Source organism: Passer montanus, unplaced genomic scaffold (assembly GCF_014805655.1).
Source record: "Passer montanus isolate IOZ18808 unplaced genomic scaffold, ASM1480565v1 scaffold28, whole genome shotgun sequence".
NCBI lineage: Eukaryota > Metazoa > Chordata > Aves > Passeriformes > Passeridae > Passer > Passer montanus.
In genome coordinates, this window is record NW_024367483.1 from 7,686,646 (window position 1) to 7,710,057 (window position 23,412).

The window sequence follows — 23,412 nt, forward strand, 5'->3', positions numbered from 1 at the left end:
TGGCTCTTCAGATGAAGCGATCACAACTCAGTAACATCATAGACAACAGAAACCACTCTTACCTTGGAAGAAAAGAGTAGACAGTGTTAAGATAACAACAATAATTATCTGGAATATAACAGATACATATGTACCACACATGTACATATACAAATTTACAAAAAGGTACCAATACAGACAAGCACTTTTGCAATTCTTCCTCTTTAGTATTTCCTACTATTTAAATACACTTACTAGTTAATGCTAACAGAAAATTAAACACTATTGCAATTTGTCAAAGATCTTCCTGCTCTACATAAACACAAAATTTAATAATCCCTTCACTGATCATATTTACAGTTCACTCTGGTTTTGTGTTACAGTAAATTGGGGTTTCCTCCTATTGCACTACAGAAAAACTTTACTGAATGAATGCCAGCAACTGTACCATTCTGTAAGGAGTAAGTGTACTTTTTTTCTATAAGGTTGGAGCCATAAGAATCATTTAACTCTCAATACAAAACCAGTTCTGTCAATGTACTTCCCTTTGACAGCTGTAAAGACTAAATCTATTTTGATTATCACTTCAAATATAACATAAATTGACATGTTACAGAAAAAAAGTTCTGTACTAATCAGAATGCCAAGACCAGCACTTGCCAATAAGCCTGAATGTGGATCACCTTATTGCTTTATTGTGCCAAATTCTTCAAGTGACTGAAGTTAAGAGAAAGAACTTATTTGCAATGCACATTATTATGGTATTAAAAAAACTGATACATTTTATTAATGATTATACAAAACTGTATCCCTGTCACCAACTAATCCTGTTTACGATAAATAGATCAAACAAATTGAATATAAAACTGAACTGATCCTCACTTATAGAATAATTTGAAGGGTGTAACTGTAAGAATATATATATTAAAGAAAGTAAGAAAACCATGTCCATTTCTTTAGATACTAAATTTAGGAATGTATACCAGACCAGCAACTAACTCCTTCCCTTTGCAGCATCTATTTAACTATTATTTGATTGCAGTAAATCTACGTTCCCCCTCAAGTAAAACTACACCATTATACATTAATAAAGGCCATGCTTTTTCAAGGGTATGTTCATATAAGAAGCATACTTTCATAAAGCTTGCTCATCCAAACCAAAAGAATAAACTCCTTAATAGCATTTCTGTTATTAACAGAATTAGGACCATTTTTCCCAACATAAGCTATTAAATATAGAATGAATGAGAAGAAAAATATATTGAAAAGAGCGTTTCAATTGAATTTCTTATAAATTCATCTGCAAAATTGAGTTACAAATTAAAACTTAGGTAAAGAAAGACCTGCCAGTCATTTTGGCACTTTCTTTGGGCCAACTTATCTGAGGCAGCTGCAAAACTACATTTAAGGGTCATATATTTTCTTTCAAATCAGCTTCCAAATGCATCTCAGAGAATGGGCCATGACAATGGTTTAAAGCTTTTTTCCCCTCTGCAGCTACAAGTCATCACAATGCTGACTCTAATCAGGTTACTCTGCATCTGTCTGCCACAAATAACCTAGTAACAACTAAATGGATTGCCATAAATCTTTCCATTAGAATTTATAACTTTATTAGCACAATATTTTTGAACTGATTGCATTACTTTGAAGAGCAGCTTTCATTTATTTTGTCATTTGGGGGTCAAATGTGTACAATGGCTGGAAGCTGAATACACAATAGGAAGCCTTGCTTCAACTTCACGGTGGTCTCCAGGATTTCCCTTCTCCAGAGACTACAGACAATTTCTTTAAAGGAACACTTTGTTTGCTGTGCTGAGGTTGAACCACGTGGCTGAATGTGACCAAGTTTCTTCATGACGTACAGGGGTCATGCTGCCAGTTTTATGGCCATGATAAGGATTCATAAGAGTAATTTGCCACTGGGTAAGTTTTCAAAGGATTCTATGTCTTTTTGTGATTTTGTTTAGAGCTGTTGAAATCCATGCCACAGATCATATCTCTACACAGGGGATGATAATCAAGCGATATTCAGTGATCCTAACCAATGTGGTTTGATTCACCAGTATCTTGAGGTACGGGGGAAAAAAAAGCACAAAAGGCATTAGTTTTCTAAGTAATTTAAGTATTTCTTTCACTCTATTTTCTTTGCTGAACTACAACAATTCCAAACAGTATACATTATGGTTAAGAAGAAATAAGCTAAGCAGTTTGCATAGATGACTATAGCTCAGCATTTTGACAACACTGCTATACAAACACAAATGCATTTATGTTAAATACATAGCCATGCATACACCCCAAAAAATCAAGGTACAGCTTATTTGCATTTTTATTTTAAGGGATTAACTTCTACAAAATTTAGACATAACAGACAAAATTTGAAATTTGGAGAAAAATCTAACTTCAAAATTCAAGAATGAAACTGCACTAGGGTAACTGAAGCCAAAGGCAATTTCCCATCTGAGGGCTGAAAGAGATCACAACTTTCAGTGGAAAGGAGAACCTTCATAAGATGAACACTCAGAAATAGCCATACATTCCTTTGTATTTTGTTCATTATTAAATGGGAGTCTGCAGAGTTCTGCAGGGCTGTTAACATACATTGGATTCTCTGGCAAGATCTAAGGATAATTTATCAGCTTTTACAGGCTGCTTGGGTGAAACTGTGAGCACAGACAAATAATAGGTCATTCATTGCTGTTTATACTTGGAGATGTAGGTGAAAGGTGCAAAACAGATGAGAAGTGCAGGTACAGAGACACCATGTCTAACAAGGTGCTTCAGATCATACTTAGGTGCTACAGAAAAAAAGCAATTAAGCAGCCCACGTACTAGAAAGACATGGAGTCATGAGTTTTGATTTTATTTCTTCCTTGTAAACACAGAAAATTTTGCACAAAGAGAAAGAAACCTTGCTAAGTAAATTATTACAAAAAGGAACCGTTCATTACAAAGCTGCCCCTGCCACACCCAAATTAAGAACAGATCTACATAAGACTCTAACATAGGAAGTGAATCTGCCCTGCTTTTTGTTCTGCTAACTAAGAGTATTCAAATGTAGACTTGCAGCCTAAGACATTCTCAAGCACCCCAGAAAATGAGTCAAGACTTGATATTTCTATGATCAATGTGGATCTGCCATAGCAGGAATCATGAGTGCCTCTTGAACATGCATGGCAACCAAAAGCCATGAAGAGCCAAAAAAACAAAATCAGAAGGATAAATCGCCCTCCTTCCTACTTCCACACATCTCTAACCTTTAAGTGACTTTTCACCCAAACGAATATTTGTTCAAGTTAGCCCAGGAATCTTGAACTAGGCTCATTTCTTAGATGCTATGGCAGAAATGTCAGTTGGTAGAAATCACACTGCATTAGTTTTCAAACACATGAGCCATAAGGAGCCAAAATAACTTCTGGTTTATCCTTACACACCTTTCTTTTTCTGTTATTAAGTTTAGGAAAGAGCCTTTTGAAATTGTTAAAGAGTTAAAAAAAAAAATCCTTACCCACTGATAAAAACATGTAGTCGCAAGGTAATTATCTTCTACACTAGAACACTCTTAAATCTCTAAAGAAAATAGGAAAATGTATTTAAAAGAATATAATAAATGTTCATGTATTGTCTAAAATTGACAATTTCTTGTAGTAAGTAAAACCGCTCTTCTGTTCAAAAGCATCTCCCCAGGAATTCTTAAGGAAACAGAGTGGTTAAATTCCTTTAGATAAAACTAGAAAAAACATATAGACTAGGCCAGTTTGTTATATTAAACTGCTCATAGTTTACATTTAAGGAGACATGGCTTGATTCTCCATTCCTGGTTCCTCTTCAGATTTAATTACACTCGAAGTCCCACCACTTCTGAGTGCACAATTCCCCATGGCTCCTGGCTGGCCACCAGGAGTGGTGTCCACATTTGCCTGTGTTGCCTGCATAGAATACAGGCAGTAGGGCAGTCTCATCCCAGCCTCCGAGCCTATAACAGGGAGCAGAGCTAGGAAAAAGGAAATACAGGCCACCTGTGTTCAACTTTAAACCTGTCAGACATCGTTTGTGACATTATTTCACCAGACCATTGTGCTGTCAGGATAAGAGATCACAAGAATTTCTTGAATCTGCTTTAAGGCTTGCAGTGTTAATAAAACATAGTTTACGGAACAAAAACATGAGTTAGACCATAAAGCTTTCACACCCTTGGCATAAATTTGAGGTGTCTTTGTTTCTTCAGCTCTGAATCTAACAATGTTAGCACTGCATCTGCTTTTATGAAGCTTTCTAAATTTTCTTCTCAGTATTTCGTTAGGAAAATGCATTAATGCCCCTATATATTAGAGCAATGAGCATCATCCACCCCAATAAATAACTGTTACAGATCATTCTCTTTTGGAAAACAGCTTTCATTCTTAAGACCACCTAAGGTTACCAAAAAACTTTCTCAAAACAAACTCCACAAATTCCTAAAGATTTAAAAACTATTTCTCAATACAATGAGCATGTTCAGTTTTGAGAAAGTCAGACAAAACTTACGTACCTAATTTCCCTCCTGTTTAAATTCCCTTTTTATTTAAAGCTAGAAGTTTCTATCAATTATGACTACATGTTTCAAAAAGCTTATTTTTAACTCAAGACCATACTGCTATAAAAGCAAGAAGTACCTAGTGTACCTAAAACCTCATTAGATTGATCTGTATTATCCTTAACCACTGAAATGGAAAACTAAGAATATTAATATGGCAGCTTTGACATCACAACAATTGATGCAAATTCTAGGGTCTAACTTGATAATTCCGGCATGCTTCCCCCAGTGAAAGAGCAGAACTATTGTCATATTCTGAGCATATGTGTAGTTTAACCTTACTTGGTTTTTGTAACGGGGAATTGTGACAAAGAACTGGAATTCATTTTCTAAAATAACACATCTTATGTGTCAATAAAAAGAAACAAGAGAAGTCACAAGAATTAATGAGGCTGATTATAAGTCAGAGATCTCAAAAGGATATTATCAACTCTTAAGCAAGTCAAATGTCAAACTTGGGTTAAAAGTCATTTCAAGTACTGCATATATTCTTCCACACTTTGGGATAAATAATCCCCTCTAGATTAATGCCGCCTTCTCATTTTCCCCTCTCAGTTTATTCAAAACACTTATCAAATGAAAAATCAAGCAGGCAGTAAAAGCCAAGGTACTTCTGCAGTTAGAAAATAAGCAGCCAGAGCATGTGAAGCCTCTCAGGGCTAAAAGAATAACTTGTGTATAAAGCCATGCCTGTGGATGAACACTGACCAGACCCAGTGGGCAAACAGCTCTTGGATCAACAGGAGCACAGTGTTCCACAGGTACCTCCTGAGCCAGCATTACTGGGGCATTTCACACCAGCAGCACACCCAGCTCACAAACTCTTCTGGGATAAGGAGGTATTGTCCAACAGTTTGTAAAATAAGGGTGGTAACACCTAAAATCTGAAACCATAGCACTCTCTCTTCCATTCTAATCAAAACCTGGAACGAATATTAGCTTAAAGGAGAAAATATGTATTGTACTTTTACATGGCAAATTGAATAAAATTTAAAAAACAGTTTCTACAGTTTGTTTGTACAAAGTTTTAATTCAAATTTATTTTCATAGGCACAGTATTTTTCAAGTCATTAAAAAACTTCAGATCTTGAAACAAAATCCATTCATTGCTTGATTGATACAAGCACTGAATGTAAGGTTTGGGCCTGACTTTCATTTCAGTACTAGTAATAAAACTGTGGTTTAATCCTCTGGAAAAAAAAAAAAAAATCAATCAATTTACCTCCTCTCAAAGCATCTTTTCCCCTTGGCTGAACATGACATTAAAGGTTTCAAATGTCATACTTGTAAACTATGTGGAATTAAAAGACGTCTCTCTGGAACTGCTATATTATATGGATCTTAAAGTTGTTTGTGATTCAAAAGAATGGTAGGAATTAAGTACTCGAAAAACCTAAAATGTAAAAAAGGAAAAGAAACAGGCTCTTAAACATTCCAAACATAAAACTCACTAGATTAAGAACTGTAAGAATTAAGGATTACGACCCCCTGAACCTTAAATATAGCATGCACTACAAATGCAAAACATTAACAATTTACTTCCATCAAGACAATTGTTACAAGCTGGTAGAATGCCAACACAGAAGCTTTATTAGACTTCAATTGATAAAAACAAGGTTTCCCTCCAAACTCTCTCATCACATTTCATGATGTCCAATAGAATATAGATTAAAAGTCATATTTGCTCAAATCTACACACAGTCAACCCCCATTCTGGCTCTGTTGTCTGGATCACGTTGTACCATAAAGAATAATGACAACAAACTCAAAACATCTTTGCTGTGTTAGATTTCACCTCACTACTGCAAACAGCATTATTCTCATCTTTGATGTCAGCAACCCAGAAGTATTAGATAAATTTGCTTCACCCTCAATGTAAGAATCATATTACAAGTGTCACAGGGAGGGAAAAACACAAAATAAAAACCCCAGCAATAAAAAACCAACTTTTTGATACTTGTTCTTTGGCCATTTTTTTTCCTCTGTTAATTTTCATCATTTTCCCAAACATTAGGATCCAGGGTTTATTTCACTTGTTTTCTCAGTAAATCCTGTCAATTATTCCCTTCATACTTCTTATATAGTATGTATTAGATATTGGGCTAAGAAGCTGGTGTTATTTCTATTATTTATGAACAGTGTTTTCACTTCCTGTATTAAAGTTCTTACCATAAGATTGAAATCACTTGGACATTTTCACCTGCTTTAAATCCTACAAGGAAGGCAACAAGGAAAGACTGTATTTCATACCTCACTTTCGGACACAAAGATTTTTTTTTTCCTTGTAGGTACACACAAATTTTTGAAAACAAAAACGTTAACATAGGAGCACCAACAACTCACTGATTCATACAAAAATGTTTTGTAACCTGGAAGTACAGCAGTGTGCCACGTCCAACTGGCCTTGCCCCTGGACTAGACTCCATAAAAATTCCCCTAATCTTGATAGGCTGTCAGATAACAATAATGAGATTTACTATGTAACAGAGATGAAATTAATATGTCTCTAAAAAGATACCGCTTTGATATGAATTTTCCAGTTTCAGACTTCAAAAATCACTGCATATTTTCTGTCTTACAAGTGCCCAGTAGCGCTAAAGCCAAAGCTTCTTTCCTTCTGAAAAGTACTTTAATTTCTCTAAATGCTCCAAGAAAAGACAAATATCAGTGCATTACAGCTTTGGTATTAACTATGTTTGCCACTGACCTGAGAACACTCTTGAGTATTTTTTTTTAGTAAGTGTGTTTATCACCAAAAGAGATGATGCCCTTCTAATTCCTGTGACATCCGTCCTATCAATCCTGAGCACAACACCGCCAGTTCCTAGACCCATGATCACACAGGTAGCCGAGCATGTTACTGCTCAGGCAAATGTGTTATGAATTCTCAGATGATAAACTATGGTAAGGCTGGATGTCAGAGGTGATGAAACTGATAATCCATCAGTAATTTTCTAACCATCCCAACATCTCTGACCCATTGAACTAAATAAATGTATTTAATCACTGACTAGTCAACTGATCAGAAGGTGCCACAGGGTGAAATGAGTGTCTTGACAAAGGGAAGACAGGCACTACCTAAACTACTGTCACAAGCATATCCTATCTCAGCCACAGTTTACCCACACACAGATTCAACCTTAAGCCATACTACTGAATAACATTTCTGTTTACAACAAAACAGAAAACTGATCTCATAAGATTATCCTTAAGAAAATAACTCTGGCAACGTGTTCCAGACTCTTTTCTTGTAAACAGATTAGGTTAAAACCACAAAAAACCCAACCCTCCAATCACTTCTGATGAATCATGGCCCAAATAAGACAATGCAAGCAAAGGATGCTGCTTCCATAGAAGGTTTTCCAGCACCTTTCTGGTCTGGCTGTTGCCAGCTTCGTGACTAAGAAGAATGGCAGGACAAATCTGACACCCTTCACAGAAGTCCTTAGCAAACTTTACTTGGCACACAAAAACCTAATTGCATAGAAAGTGGTACTTTCCCCAGGTGTTCCTATGGCAAAACAACATGCCTGCCCAGCACTGGGTTATTAATGTCTCATTCTCCTGATGTTCTGTGTTGGCAGCCATGACAGAAGGCTTTGAACTTGTTTATTCACACTTGTTTAATCCTGTCTCCACACAGCACATCACAGCCTGTGAGGCTTGGAAGATGGATGAGTGAAACCAAGGCCACGAGGGGGTCAGGGTCAGGGTTGTCTCTGAATCTCAATAACTCCATCACTCACTGCAGCAGGCACTTCAGAGGTCACCTCAGCCGAGGAGTTTGGGATAGATGTGCAAAACAGCTGGCACGAGTATACACATATTCCCTGCAGTTGATGCTGCACATGGAAACAAGTATAAATCCTTACTCACATGGTGCCTTGAGCTGGTTTTAGTCTTGGTTGTAAAAAAAAAAAGAAGGAAAAAAAGTTGCTTTAAAAATAGCTGGCGGGTATCAAGCAGCAACACACAGGCAAAAGAAAGAACCACTAAAAAATCAGAAAATAAATAGGCCAGTTTAAAATTTCTGCTGTAACTAAGGGAAAGGAGCAAAAACAGCACATGATGTTGCAGACTGGCTCTAGTACACAGTGGAGAGCAATACACTTCATCCCACTTGCATTGTGACACTGTGTGCCCAACAAAGAAGTTCCTTTGAAGCAAAGAGCACAGATGACAAACTCCTACTCTGTCCATTACAAATTAATTTTAATGTGCATCACTGATAAATCCTAATTTTTAATAGCTTTATGTTAAGAACATATGTGTTTCATATACATATATATTTCATGCATATTTATACACATATATTTTATATATATAAAATTAAATATCTAAAACATACAATAGTTAAATAGTTGTATACTGTTCAGGTCCTAAACAATACTGACAATATTCAGTATAATTTGAGAGTTTTTATTCCCATAACTCTAGCAAATAATTATGCTGTTCATAATATTATTGCACACTATATCCTGTTCGTTCACCTGTTCTGTTTGTCACTGGCAGGAACTTCATCACACACTGATACAAAACTCTTCCTTTCTTATAGCTCTGAACTTGTGCTTTCTACATCCACCTCATAATAAACCACTCTGCAAAAGTGAAATTATTTCCAAGAGAGATAGAAATTAGCATTATTAGATATCTTTAAGCACATGCACAGCACTGCAATTAAAAGCATAAATTTGATCCAACCAAGTTCTCATTTTTTCAGAATGCAGGTGTATAATGAGAAAAGTGACATATAAACCTAGATCTGCACATATGCACCTAGTGTATTTATGATAGCCAGTCAAAATATTTTCATGAAGAGGAAAATTAGCAAGTGAATTATGTAAAGAATAGTCAAAAACAAACTTTTATTCTAGGAAGAGAAAACAACTCCTTACAATGGGACCAAGCTGTTTGAGAAGAAACTACAGATAAAAAATAAAAACACTAACAGGGCTCTGTCCCAGTCTCTCCAAAAAATGTAAAAGCATAGGCTTCAGTGTAGACATCACTTAGACTAATGACCCTGGCATGGAAACAAGTAGTTCTACAATAATTTGCAGATCCATTTTTTATGCCTTTCTTTCTTTTCTTCCAGAGAGGGCAGTGGAATGGGTGTGATTAGGATTTTGATTTTTTTTTTCTTTTTTCAGATGATTGGTTTGCTTTTTGAAGCATTTCTGTAAGATATCAATTTCTTAAAAACAAAGGAAACCTTTTTGTTAGGATTGCTGCAACTTCTTTCCCTATGATCCATTTTCTGAAAAGTTTATTTCTTTTAAGCGCTCCCAAGGGGGAGGGTGGGAGCAAGGGAGTCATATTTCCACAGTTTTCAATAAGACTGATACAATCAAAGTTCACATAACACCTATAGATATCTATTAAAAAGTCCAAAATTTGGAGTAACTGATACATTCAGGATCAGATACTGCTCAAATGGGAACACAATCTTAATAAAAGCATGAAGAAAGTCACCTGTCTTTTTTATAGTAGGCAGAAGAAGGCAAATAAAATGAAGAATATCCCTCATATTTTTAAGAGATCATACTACCAATCAAAATATTTGGCTTCTCTCTGTGTTTGGGCAATCAACATGATACATGGCTTCAAACAGATGGCTCTGAATCTCAAAGAAAGCATGACTGATGTTCAGTATTGCCACCAATGACTTCTAGACAGGCATCTGTGGGAGAGGAATTTACAGGTCTAAAGCAGGTAATTAAGTTGCTTCTGGTACAATAAGAATTGTATATATGCTGAGGGAGGGACCTGGAGCTCTAAGGTACAAATCTTCAGTGGCTTCGATCTCTTTTCCCAGGTGAGTCTCCAGATTGCAGGCTACTTAACTACTCCAACAATCTGAATGAACAACAAGATTTAGACTACTTGAGGAAAATGTCACTTCTAGTTGCTGATTCTAAGTTTGAAACAGAAAAGAAATATATAAAAGTGAGAAGACAGAGTTAGAAAAAATGTAAGTAGAACATAAAAGTGAATGCTTTCTGAAAACAAATTCAATGGTTTTGGGTTTTTCTTTTTGCCATTTACTCTTTAGTAACCAAGATGCTTTGCTAAAAGAAAAACCATTCTGACAAACACTAAAGTTTTAACTTTCCAGTTTGCTTCAACAACTCCAAATTTACACCCAGACTGTGCTTTCCTGAGGGCTCTGCTATTGACTTAATTTTAAAACATTCTAAACACTCTATACTTCAAGAGAACAGCAAGGTGCACAAAAACCAAGGAAGCTTAACTCTATGCAAGCATCTTTTTCATAAAGACAATCTTACAGTAAAGATGACACACATCTCAGTGGCTAAGGTGACAGCGTTCAACGCGTTTCACCTAGATGCTATCAACTACTCCAGGTTTTCCACTACCTGTGCCTTTTTTGGATTCCAGGCAAGAAAAATAACTATACTTGTCCAGAATCCATAAGGGGAATGAGCCATTTCAAGCACTTAAACTTCAAACATATGAGCTTAAACACCTTGTGTGTTCTCTAAATCAGTGGTTTTTTACTATCCAAGATGGGCCATTGCACTAGATGGACCAACTGGTGAGAGCCAGTGGGTCATTATGCTACTGCTTCCCATGTGAAAAAGACATGATATATGACTACCTCAACAGCGCTGCTCTGGAGAAAACACAGGAATTCTTCCATTCTAAACACACCCAAAGTTCCATTTGGCATTCATCACTGCTACAATACAAAATGATCGTCCTGCTATCTGTCAGCTTTGAGATAAGAGTCAGCAGATGAGGAATTTTTGTATACATTATGACCTGAAAAATAATTCCAAGCTTAGCCAGTACAATTTCTTTTGCAAGACTGTTGCTTAGTTTATCCCCTTTAAACTGGTGATATTTTTCCTCAGGTTCTCGTGTATGGTTTGTTTTGAGATTACAACAGAAAGAAACTACTTCCCTTCCCACAAGCAATGTTTATATGTTCTCATCTTTGCTGGTTGGTAATCTCTTCATAGGCTGACAAAACCTTGTTTCCTTCTCATTTATTTCATCAAATGATATTGCATATGAAGTGAGCAACAGGCAGGTTTGAGTCCAATTAGTCAAAGAAAAGTCCTCCAGCAAGATGCAGGTGGTTTAAGGAACTGCCAATTTTGAACATCAAGGCCAACATCTATTTTGGCATACAAGATTAGTCACTGAACCCAGCAGGACCCAACAGAAGGATCATTAGATGGGAAGAATGGGATGACACTGAAAATTAGTATAGGAGACACTAATTGAAGTGGAATAACAGCAAGTGCAAGGCCATGTTCTTTCAAACCCATCACAGGGAAGTTTATGGCACAGAAGAGCTCATCTGTTAGACATTACAGAGGAAAAGATCTGTGTCTGATTAGTATAGAATCGCTATGAGTTACCAAATGCTTATAAAAAGTTAAACATGATCACAGGACTGATCAATCAGGGAACAGTGAAGATGGTTATTAACATTAGTTCATCATGCACAGCATGCAAGTCTTGAAGTATTACATGCAATCTACCCACTCATGTCTCAGAAAACATATTCAGACTAGAACAGGTGATGAATAGCTACTAGGATCAAGCAAATATTTTCCAAATAAACTCATGAGCTTTTCTTGTTTAACTTAGCAATAGTGGAGATGAGAAGTGACACCATGGTGGTCTGTAAATACAAAGGAGACAAAACAACTACAGAAAAATCAGATCATACAATAGTTTTTTAAATGTCATCTAGTCCAACCCCCCTGCAATAAGCAGGGACATCTTCAACTCAATCAGGTTGCTCCATCAGAGCAGCCATCCAACCTGACCTTGAATCTGACCTGTTTCAGGGTTTTACCACCTCCACAGCAAAAAACTTCTTCCCTATATCTACTCTTGATCGACCCTCCTGTGGTTTAAAACCATTACCCCTTCTCCTAATGCAGCATGCACTGCTAAAAAGTCTTTCCCCATCTTGCTTATAAGTCCCTTTTAAGCACTGAAAGGCTGCTTTAAGATCTCCCCAGAGCCTTCTCTTCCCCAGGCTGAACAACTCTAATTTTCTCAGCCTTTCCTCATAGGAGAGGTGCTCCAAAATCACAAGAACTAGCATAAGTCAAGCAAGTTCATGTTTATAATGGAAACATGAAAATTATTTTTCTCACTCTTAGAATACACGAGCTCCAAGACAGGCTTTCAACAGAAACGGAAAGGAGCGAACTGGGGGATGAAGGGGAAGGCAATCAAACTGCTTTTCAGACTGCAGCTTGAAATGTTTCTGAACAGAATTACGAAGTACAGCTGTGTAGAATACAGGAACTCAGCGATCCAGGACTCCCAGTTCTTTACAGCTCTACATCCCTTTGTAGAGTGGCAAACAGATCTGTGAGACAGCAGAAAGTGACAGTGTACGCCTCCCTTCTCTATCACAATGAAGCCATTTCCCAACTATCAGTACACATTCACATCACTGCCACTTGAAAAATTCAAGCAGGAAGAGTGGAACAAAACCACCACATCATTTCCCACATAAATTCCACATATTAGAAACTTATATGAAGTATAAAATCTGTGGGAACTTATGAAGTAGCACTGAAAGACATGATTAAATTTTAGTCTTCCAGGAGTAAGAGCAAGGGAAGCTCATGTCTGAACAAAGACAAGTGAAAAAAAAAAGAGGTGGGTAAGAGTTTCTTCAAAAAATAGGGTGATTATAAGAATAACAATCAGTATATATACATAGAGACAAAGATGTGTAGCTAAACATCCGCCAACCTCATCCTGATAATTACTGTTAATTACCACAGTACTGAATCTTGTTAGAAGATCCCGAAAAATTTGCCAAGTCATAGGCTGAGCATTACTTCAAATGAGTACATTTTAAAGTCACCACAGAATAATACACCATGAATGAATTAAGCATATGGCCAGTAGTTAATATTTCAATTAACATTCAAATAGTGCTTATTGGCTCCTGAGAAAAGAGAACAGAGTTGTAAAAATTCAATGTTATCTTGCTCTCCTCCATTTCCCATATGAGCTAAAAATCAGAAATGTCAACCAAAAAAAAAAAAAAATCAACACATGATGATGCACCCACTAACAGATCAATCAGGAGTTGATTTCTTTCAAGGTTTCTGTAAGTTTGCAGATGTTCCTTAGCTGTCAACATTTTCTGAGGTAGAGTACTCAGAGTGATGCAAGCAGCACATTTGATTTTAAAAAATAATATCAAATCAAAGTTAAGGGGAAGAAAGAAGCCGATTAAAATCAAGTGAGGAATGGGCAAGAAATTATTAGAAGCAGAATCAGATGAACTGCAAATACATCCTAAAAACATATTATAAGGAGACTACAGTATGAAAGAAATGAGGAGAAGGAGAACAAAAACAAGGCCTGGAGAAACCTACAGGCATCGTACAGCTTGATTTTATGAGTGATAGAATTCTAAATACCTTTGGATTTACTTCAAATGTAAGGAGTCCTTAGGTCTTTTAGACTTTAAATTTGCAAGCCAAGGTGGAGTTCAATGGCTGAGAAGTGAAGATGTAACTTGTGATGTCTTGTCTAAGTCCTAATGGATGACGGTGGCAAGTACTGCTTCTGCCCACATAGAAGGCATCAATGCTGTAGCACAAACTTGAACAGTTTGTGAGAAATGTGTCAGCAGCAGAATCTAGGTTATCCTGATGAAGAGCACCTCTATCATAAAAACTCTAGTTCATTCTGGCTATTGGTACAAAAATCACACCCTCTTAAATATGTAGCTTTAACTCAGGTGATTTCAGATGACATAAAAACACTCAATTAAAACTAGATCAATAAAGTAAGTAAGCAGAACTATTTATTTGGCTCAAAGAAAACTTTGCAATAAGACACCAAGTCAGGTTTTGGTTTATCTGATGTCTTCACTCATATCTAGTAATTAACCTCTTTAATTTCTAAAAGTGACTAAGAACTACTCTCCTATATAGAAATGCAGTTTTATGTAATGTTTTCAAATAATGGTGTTCCCACTGGCTTCATCCTAATACATAGAAAAGTCCACAGAAATTTCTTATTGCGAGCTTCAAAAGGACAGAGAAGGTTGAAGGTATTCACACCATCTTAGGAAATCTACCTTTCCCCAGATTATGTAATCAGATACAATTTTATTTGTTCTCTTGCTCAAGAGGAATTTACTTTTCCTTAAGCATGCTGTGATAGTAGCCATGATTTGTTAAATTTCCTCTTAGAGAAAAAGCAGGATGCTTTTCTGTGTCCTGACATTGCTCATAGACCAGACCATAGTCTCCAGCATTCCAACTTCCACAATAATTATTCTGTCGGGATAAGAGCAGAAGAGTGCCAACTCAGACAGAAAGCCCTTCATACTCTGTTAAAAAGGATGAGGGTGAAAGAGATATAAGTAACAGGACATGCTCTCCACACATGAAAGTAATCTTGGGGCAAATCAGACTTCAGAATTACCAGTAACAAAATTAATAATGTGTTACTATCATACATAAAACAGAAACTAGATGGAAAAAACCATCCACCCATTTTACAGTCACATACACTGTGCTCTTCTTTCACTCTGAATATCTCATAGGAAATTATTAACTCCATTATTGTGAACATATTGCAGCCTTTTCCACATGCTCCAGCAAATAGCCATTAGCATTATGATGCAAAGGTGATTGCATAGCATATATTTTATATCTCTCAACCTTTATTCACTGAACATTTCAATATATCTGGTTTATTTGTAAAATTACTGTCTGCCATGTTTAAGATGTGGCTTAGGCTTGCTTTGCAGAATACCTATGACTTCACACTAAACTCGGTGTACTTCTATAACCTCTCTTGTTACAGATAAAAACATAATTCAGTGTTGACTCTAACACAAACAGGATCATTATGTTTAGAGAGTGTTCCAAAGCCTGCTATCCAAGCAATCTATGGCATATAAATAATGCAAGACCTCTTCTTTCTCCAAATGACTTCAGTTCAAGCAGAGACGCAGAAAGATGGAAGCCCAAATTTATACTGCCATTACAAAATTCAATCTATTTCTGGTTCTTCAATTGAATTATGACCCAGAGACTTCCACTATATTCTGCACCAACCCACATGCTCACAATCTTTATGAAGCCATGCAGGAAAGAATCCTATTTGTGACTATTCCTGAGCATTATTATTATTACATTAAAATGGCAGCAAATCCCAAGTAATCTGAAAAGCTTCATGTTTGCTTTTAAAGGAAACTAAGGTAGAAAATGAGTCTTATTTCCCCTCCCCCCTGACCTCTGAACCACAACCTCCTCGCCGCTAAAGCGTTCAACACCTCATTTAATCTCTCCTCGCTGCATTGGCACAGTACTGCAAAAGGAAAAGGGAAAAAAATAATCTGGGGACTTCATCAATTTTTCATGAATTTTCATTTAGGCCAAAGCCCCCTGTAACAGTGGTCGATAGATCAAGCTGCTGTCACATATTTAACACCTGGAGCTACAGCTGCTCTCCCTGGGGGATGCCGCTGACTCCGGCTGGATCAGAGGCAGCCCAGGCCAGCGCGGGGACCCCGGCGCTCCTTCCCCGCTCACATGTGGCGCCCCGGTGCTCCCAGCTGAAATCCTATGCTGCAAATGTGTTTCCTGATATTCCCGCTGGAAAACTCCGCCACGCAGCTTCGATCGCCTCAACTGGTGCATTGTTAAAAAAATGTGCTTTTATTTTGAGACTTCTGGCGTTCGAATACAAAAGCAGTTTGGAACTATAAAGGATAAAACTATTTCAAGCCTACTTCCCCTTCTACATTCTCCCAAGAAAATCTGAACATCAACCTAAGTCTAATAATTGTTCAATTTCAATTAAAAAAATACTAATGGACAAAATCAAAAGAAGGCTGTTTTACTCTTTTGAATGCAACTCTTCATAGAGGTTTTAAGGCTAGAACATCTGTTTTTAATGATTTTACCATAAAACAAAAATACTGCATGACAATTTGCCATGTACAATTTGGAAGACTTCTTTGACTGGTAGCATTAGGATTATTTTTTCCTTCTGAGCAAACTCCTGTGGAAGAATTAATCTGCATGAAGCACACCATGAATTAATGTATTAAAACAATTAAATTGAATGAGCCATATCAATCCTAAACTGTGCCTTCAAATAACAACTCTTTCTTCTAAATACCAACTATTTCTTCTTAAATGTCTTCAGGAGTGAAGATATTCAAAATTAAAAGCTGTATGCATGTGCTCTGAAGAGGCATGGATATGGAAGCATACCTTATGTGCTTTATAGGGGCTGGTACCTAAATTCACGTCTGGGAAAGGTGTAAACAGTTACTCAACCAGAAAGAGCTTAAGGATTTCAGCAATTTGAAAAAACTGTACAAAAAAAAAAAAAAGGGGCAAAATGACTGTGTTCAAGATGGTTTGAACCACTCTGTGTCCCAGCTGAATTTAACTTCTGTCTTTACATATAATTATGGATACATCGGAAGACTTTCAACCCCACTCCTTTTGTAGCAGGTGATCATGGAGGGGGTAAAAAAAAAGAAAATAAAAGAAAAGTAATCATAATTAACATTGTTTGTCATATTAATGCATAAGCACAAACACATCTAACATACATACAAACCCAGTAGATATTTCTTCATAAACCATTCAAAAGTTGCAAGAGCACATTATTAGCAACTGCTAATTTAATAAGCAAAGTAAAACAATTACAGTTTCTTACTCTAGAACAGCACACACAAGCATTTCAAACCAGCAATTGGCCCATGGCACTATTTGAGGCCACCTACAGTCAGATAACAATCCAGAACCCTGTTGACAGCAAAAGACAACCATCCTGTTTCTGGTGATGAAATCAGCTTGGCTCGGTGTGGAAAGAAGAGTTTTCAACACCATGACAGAGAGCACAGGGGCGCGTGCGGCCCCACGGACAGGGCTGCAGCATCCAGGCAACTCAACAGCTTTCCAGCAGGAGTTGAGGACAGGTGAATGGGAACTCACTGCTGACAACAGCCTGTCACCAGGGACTCATTTCCTGAGCATGCAAACAGGCTGCCCGTCTTCTTCAGCCCAGAAATGCTGACACTAGGAAAACAAGCAAGAGACTCCAACTGTTCCCTGAAAGTCACTTGAAATCCTGACTTGCAACCAAAAATTACCTCAAACCCAAGCAAAAACTGTAGTTTTGCTATTATCTTACATCTCATCATCTTTGAGACACACCAAGCACTGCCATGTGCTTTTGAGAATGACAGCAAAATCTCTAAAATTAAGTAAACAAGCAATGTATGTATTATTTACATTTTTCTTCTTTGATGAAGACCATTCTGTAATCTCAGCCATGATACTGCTCAAGGAATGACAAAGCACTGTTGCAGTGAAAGAGGAGAGCCTGCTTTAGACTACTAAACCCTTTAATTGGGAGGATTCAAGAAGTTAAAGCTAGGGAAACAGCAAATACACAATGTTATTGCATGGTTTCAGATCTCAGCTTCACATTCATGTTGCTCCTGCCCTAAAATACCTGATGAATGAGGACAGTTCATTATTTTTAAAGTATTATTTTAAAAGTTTTTTACTAGCTCCCATACGATTCATGCCTGACCTGCCAGTAGCTACAGCAGCTAAATTCCAGAGACTGGAGATGGTGTAACAAGAGTCTCACTGTAGTCAATGAAGTAAGGATGAGTGAAAACTGACAAGATATAAAGCACATTTAAATTTCAAAATAATCAGTCACTTAAATGTGATGACTCAAGGTACACCTGGTACAATCCTTTGAACTTCATCAGGAGATCCTGAATCTCAACAGGATTAATAAAGATTTCAAGTGTTTAGGTGTCTCTCAAAATTTCTCAAGAGTTAAAACACATGTACAAAGACACAAATAATCCAGTAAATTTATCTAGTAATACTCACCCAGATTTCAGCCTTCCTTAAGCTGATTTCTCCTCAATTTCCAAATACCAGCCAAAACTGAAAAGCTTTCTGTGATGCATTTACTGGCACATTTACTTCTGCTTTGATAGTGTGCCAAAACTGTTTTCATTTTTTTGTTTGACACAGTTTCGAATCTAGGTTACAACAGGTGAAATGTAGTGAAAATGTCTGTTCTACTTGGCCTATTCTGCCATTAAAGTATTTCAAAAGCAGCAATTTCTGCAGTTTCCAGGAAAACAGAAGACTCAAGATTACACCACATTAGCTACAAAAGTCTGAAGACTGTATTAGGAACAAAGATTTTTCTTCTGTGCTTCCTCCCTTTAAACATACCATCTACTGTGAACTTCAATCCATTCTTTATCAACTAAGCAATACAAATTTGTTCTAAAGCCCTACTTCAAACACATTTTAGGGAAACTCCTTTCAGGTGAAGAGCTGTGGCTGAAAAATTCAAGCCCAGCAAGAAGAGAACACTCAGAAATGTATTAAAATACAATTATAAGCAAAGATACACATTTTGAATAAAAAGATCAGTGTTGAGTCAACGCATATAACTAAGCAGCAAAAAAACCTATGTGCTACTGATTATATTTTATGTCTGATGAGCTTGTTTTCTGCGAATACAATGAATGTATCTGCTAACTCTACTGGAAGCAGACTCCTCATGCCAGGTGGGCTCTGAAAGAGCCCTGTTGACTTCTCTGTTAAGACAAAGAGAATCAATAAAGACCAAGACTGCTCTGGATGATATGAGAAATGGCCAACAATTTCACTTGCCATTCACATAATGAATGAGGCCTGGGTCAAATTTATGACTGAGGAGCATATACTGAGTTTTCTAGCAGTACAGAGTATGAGTCACCAAGATGCTGTCTGCTTCTATTGAGGTAACAGATTATGAGATAAAGAGAAACAGACAGCACACCTTAGATTAAATGATAGGTATTTTTCCACATTAGTTCTAGCAAAACCAACCCTGGACATCATTTAAAAATTAGATTATTCTTCAGAGGAAAATTATCCTTTGTCCACGTTTTTGCCAATCATGATCATACTCTGGCTAGAACCTCATTTCAGTATAAATCACTTGTTCTGTACGGTCACTCCTACTGAACAAACACATGTAAAAATGCCTTAACTAAGAGCAACAGCTAATGACAAAACGCTGTACGTATCCCCATTTGTTATCTCCAGGATGCTGGCTGTGTGCAAGTGCTGGTGTGACAGCACAAAAGCCACCGTGAAGTTTTACAGAATACTAAACAAACAAAACTACTCACATGCCACTTCCAGAGATGCGTTGCGACTCACAGCTTCTCCAAGGTAGTTCCTTGCTACACAAACGTAGCTTCCCTCGTCGGGTTTACTCCTGCGCCCGTGCACGATGCGTAAGAAAAATAAAGATCCGCTGGGCAGCAGCATCCGGTGGGAGCGCGGATCGTCCTTGTCCGTTTCCACCCGCTCGCCATCCTTGTACCACTCGATGGTGGGCGTCGGCCTTCCCTCTGCTTTGCAGTTCAGAGTAGTTGGCTCTCCTTTAGACACTATCACATCTGAAGGATGCTCAACAATCCGTGGTGGAAAGTCCTCTTGGCGGAGACGGGATCCTAAGGAAAAGGACAGAGGGAAGAGATAACAATTTATTTGTGCTTTAGGCATCACAAAGCACGAATGTTATAAAAACTCAAAAAAAAACCCCAAAACAAAAACCTATACAACATCTGTAATTGCTTTGTCGGATATCAGAGACTGTATCAGACACTCCCCTATCTAAAACCTGAGATGGACTAACAGAGATAACCCTCTATAGTGTTTTTAAACCCATACCAGATGCACAGTGTGCTTAGAGGAGGATCCCTTACACATACACATATGACAATGTTTTTTTTTTTTCCTGATAATCTTCCTATTTACATTTACTTCTAGATCACTGTGTGCTTGCAGATTCCCTTCCCAGCTACTGCTTTCTCAACCTTTCATCTGCCAGATTCAATAGGAGGACATCCAAAACCACACTCTCTTGCCAACCCCATTAGTTAACAGGTCTTTGCAGTTTAACATGTACGCTTTGTATCCCTTTTCCACAAACAGCCCCAGTATGGAAAGACAAGGAGAAGAAAGAAAGCAAAAATGGAAATCTCACATGTCAGCTCACTTTAGAAATTTTCAGCTTCAGGGATGCATGTATACACGCACATGTAAATAGAATATAAGCAGAGAATCATATAATGGCCTGGATTGGAAGGGGCTTTTAAACTCCTCTCATTCCAACCCCCTACCATGGGCAGGGACACCTTCCACTAGACCAGGTTCCTCAGAGCCCCATCCAACCTCACCTTGAACGCTTCCTTCCACACATTAATGGTACAGACACTTTCCACTCCTCCCACACTGCTACAATTGGTCTGCACTTCTTAAATACAAGGTAAACCAACCTCTGCAGGTTAGTGAAACATTTGTCTCAATTTTCTGATCAGCAGATTTGCTGAGTGGTAGAAAAGCAAATGTCTTAATTATAGTCTAGGCTCTACATACTTTAAAATATTTTCAATGCCTCATTTACTGCAAAAGTTATGAGGAAAGGCATAAAGATCCATTCAACAGAGTGAATCCACCTTTGGACTTCTGTTTTACTAACACTCAGGTCATTAAACTACGGCTTGCCACTGCAGTTAAGTGTTACATTGCTGTTGCACAAATTGGTTCTTTCAGTGGCTTCCAGATTCTATTACCAGAACAGCAAAGAAATCCATAATCTGCAATGCCTGTACATGAAAAAATCCCATAATCTATAGCTAAGCACAGATGAATTTATGGGACATTTCAAAGAGAATGATATATTTTATTCTCACTTCTACTGACTAAAAAAAAAAATAAATTCTAATAGCAGAATCTCCAGCTAAAAAATAACCCTAGTCCTTGACCCATACACAACATCAAAAAAGACTAAAATCACCATTAAAGTAAAAGATAAATATCTGACAGCACATGGGAAGAAAAAGCCAACTTCACACTCTCATTAGAAACAATTTTATGTCCAGACATGTCTAACAACTTAATTCATTGCTAATTCTCAAAAAGCAAACAAAACCCCCTAGTTGTGTTAAGAAATTTCTATTAACAGTATCAGGAAGAAAAGGAAAACTGAGGTGTTTCCGCAACACCAAAGGGACTTGAGGCAGAGTACAGGTGCAACTGAATTTTGATAACTGCTTAACGTAAGGTAACAAAATCAGTAGAAAAAACATGAAACAAATCCAAAAAATTAGTTTTCTTGTAGACAAAGGATATTTGGCAATTTCACCTTTCAGTCCTCCTAGTCCACTGTCTTTCAAACTCCTAGGAAGAGACTTTCATTTATTGCACTTCACATTCTTCTAGTTTTAATTTACTTCACATAAAGACCAAACATTTATTTAATCTATTAAGCCTACTCTCTAAATAAGCATCTACAAAGCTAATGGTCTGTCATACCAGAAAAGCAACGGTACAGACTAAATTCAGAGACATTTAACTCATTTCTCAAATCAACAAAACATTCATGGCTACTGGGACAGCGGTGATTAAGAGACAGGCATTATATTGCATTGTAACTACTGAACAATTTTAAAGAAAACACAATATTGCATTAGTTTACACGTTAACACTCTGAGCTGGTATTTCATAATACAGATTTCTGAACTGCCTTCAAGAACCTCCTCAAAATTCTCTCTCCCCTGCTGACATTATCAGCACCTGTCACCATCCGACATCACATTCATTTGTATCTGTAATTCCTTTCCAACTTTTACCAACCTGACTTCCTATATATAGAAAAGCTCTTCCTGAGCTGACCTCTAAGACTACTACTCTTTTTATATCCTTCCTTAAGGTTCTCATTTTGATTCCTTGCACATTCCAAACACATAGCTTTAATATACTTGGATACCTACCTACTCTCCAATCTACCCTACCATTCTCATGCTACTGCTGTGAAAGGGATGCTTAAAATGGGATGTGATGTTTGACATTGTGTCATGTGTCTGAAATATTTCCAGTTCAGGATTTCTAACAGGTCACACTTGAACAGGTGTATTGTATATTAAGTTCAGAAAGAAAGTATTGCAAACAAGAGCAACAGAAGTTGTTGCAACTTCTTGGACTTGAAAGACAAACTCATAATATACCACAGACACAAATTCCTTTAGGTTGGAACAGACCTCCAGGACAACCAAGTCCAACATTTTACCAGCAACCACCCTGTCAACTAGATCATGGTACCACATCCAGTCATTTTGTGAACATCTCTAGGGATGAGGACTCCACCACCTGCCTGGCAGCCCATTCCAATTTTTAACAACCCTCCTGTAAAGAAATGTCTCCTGTCCAGCCTGAACCTCCCCTGGCACAGCTTAAGACTTTGTCCTCTTCTCCTGTTGTCTAGAAGAAGAGACCTGACTCCCACCTGGCTGCACTCTCAGGGAGTTGTAAAGATTCATCAAGTCACTCTCAGCCTCCTTTTCTTCAGGCTAAACAGCCCCAGCTCCCTCAGATGCTCCTCATATGAGTTATTAGTTATTTCATGCCACTGATAGCATTTTGAATTCATTCCCTCCAAGAGTTTGCCAGCAACACATGTTTTCCCTGAGACAGTGCAAAAGGACTGTTTATCAAGGAGACAAACAGCAAATCTGTGTTAGGAAAAAATTAATCTCCTACAGCAGAAAGTTATAAATACATGAAGAAAAAGCCCTGTGTACATTTGATTCTACAGAGAGGACAGCTCCAAAGTTATATTTAATGCCAAAGAACCTTCTTTTATGATAGAATCTTGGTTTATTTTCACTGCAACAATCAAAACAATTAAACTGAAAGCAAGGTATTAAAATCCCAATTAAAAGAATCAAGTGCTTTAAATGGATGGACAGCTACAGAAGTGTCTCCAGAATCTCTTCT

The 23,412-nt window shown here is 37.3% G+C and overlaps 1 protein-coding gene across 5 annotated transcripts in view; it reads right to left on the bottom strand.

Moving 5' to 3' along the window:
* ROBO2 (roundabout guidance receptor 2) overlaps positions 1–23,412 on the bottom strand; it is a 434,381-nt gene that overhangs the window by 371,842 nt on the left and 39,127 nt on the right. For all 5 annotated transcript variants that reach the window (XM_039713266.1, XM_039713270.1, XM_039713268.1 and 2 more), the window contains exon 2: positions 19,758–20,084. In XM_039713266.1, coding sequence (XP_039569200.1) covers positions 19,758–20,084 — 327 coding nt within the window. The remainder of the gene's footprint in view (positions 1–19,757; positions 20,085–23,412) is intronic.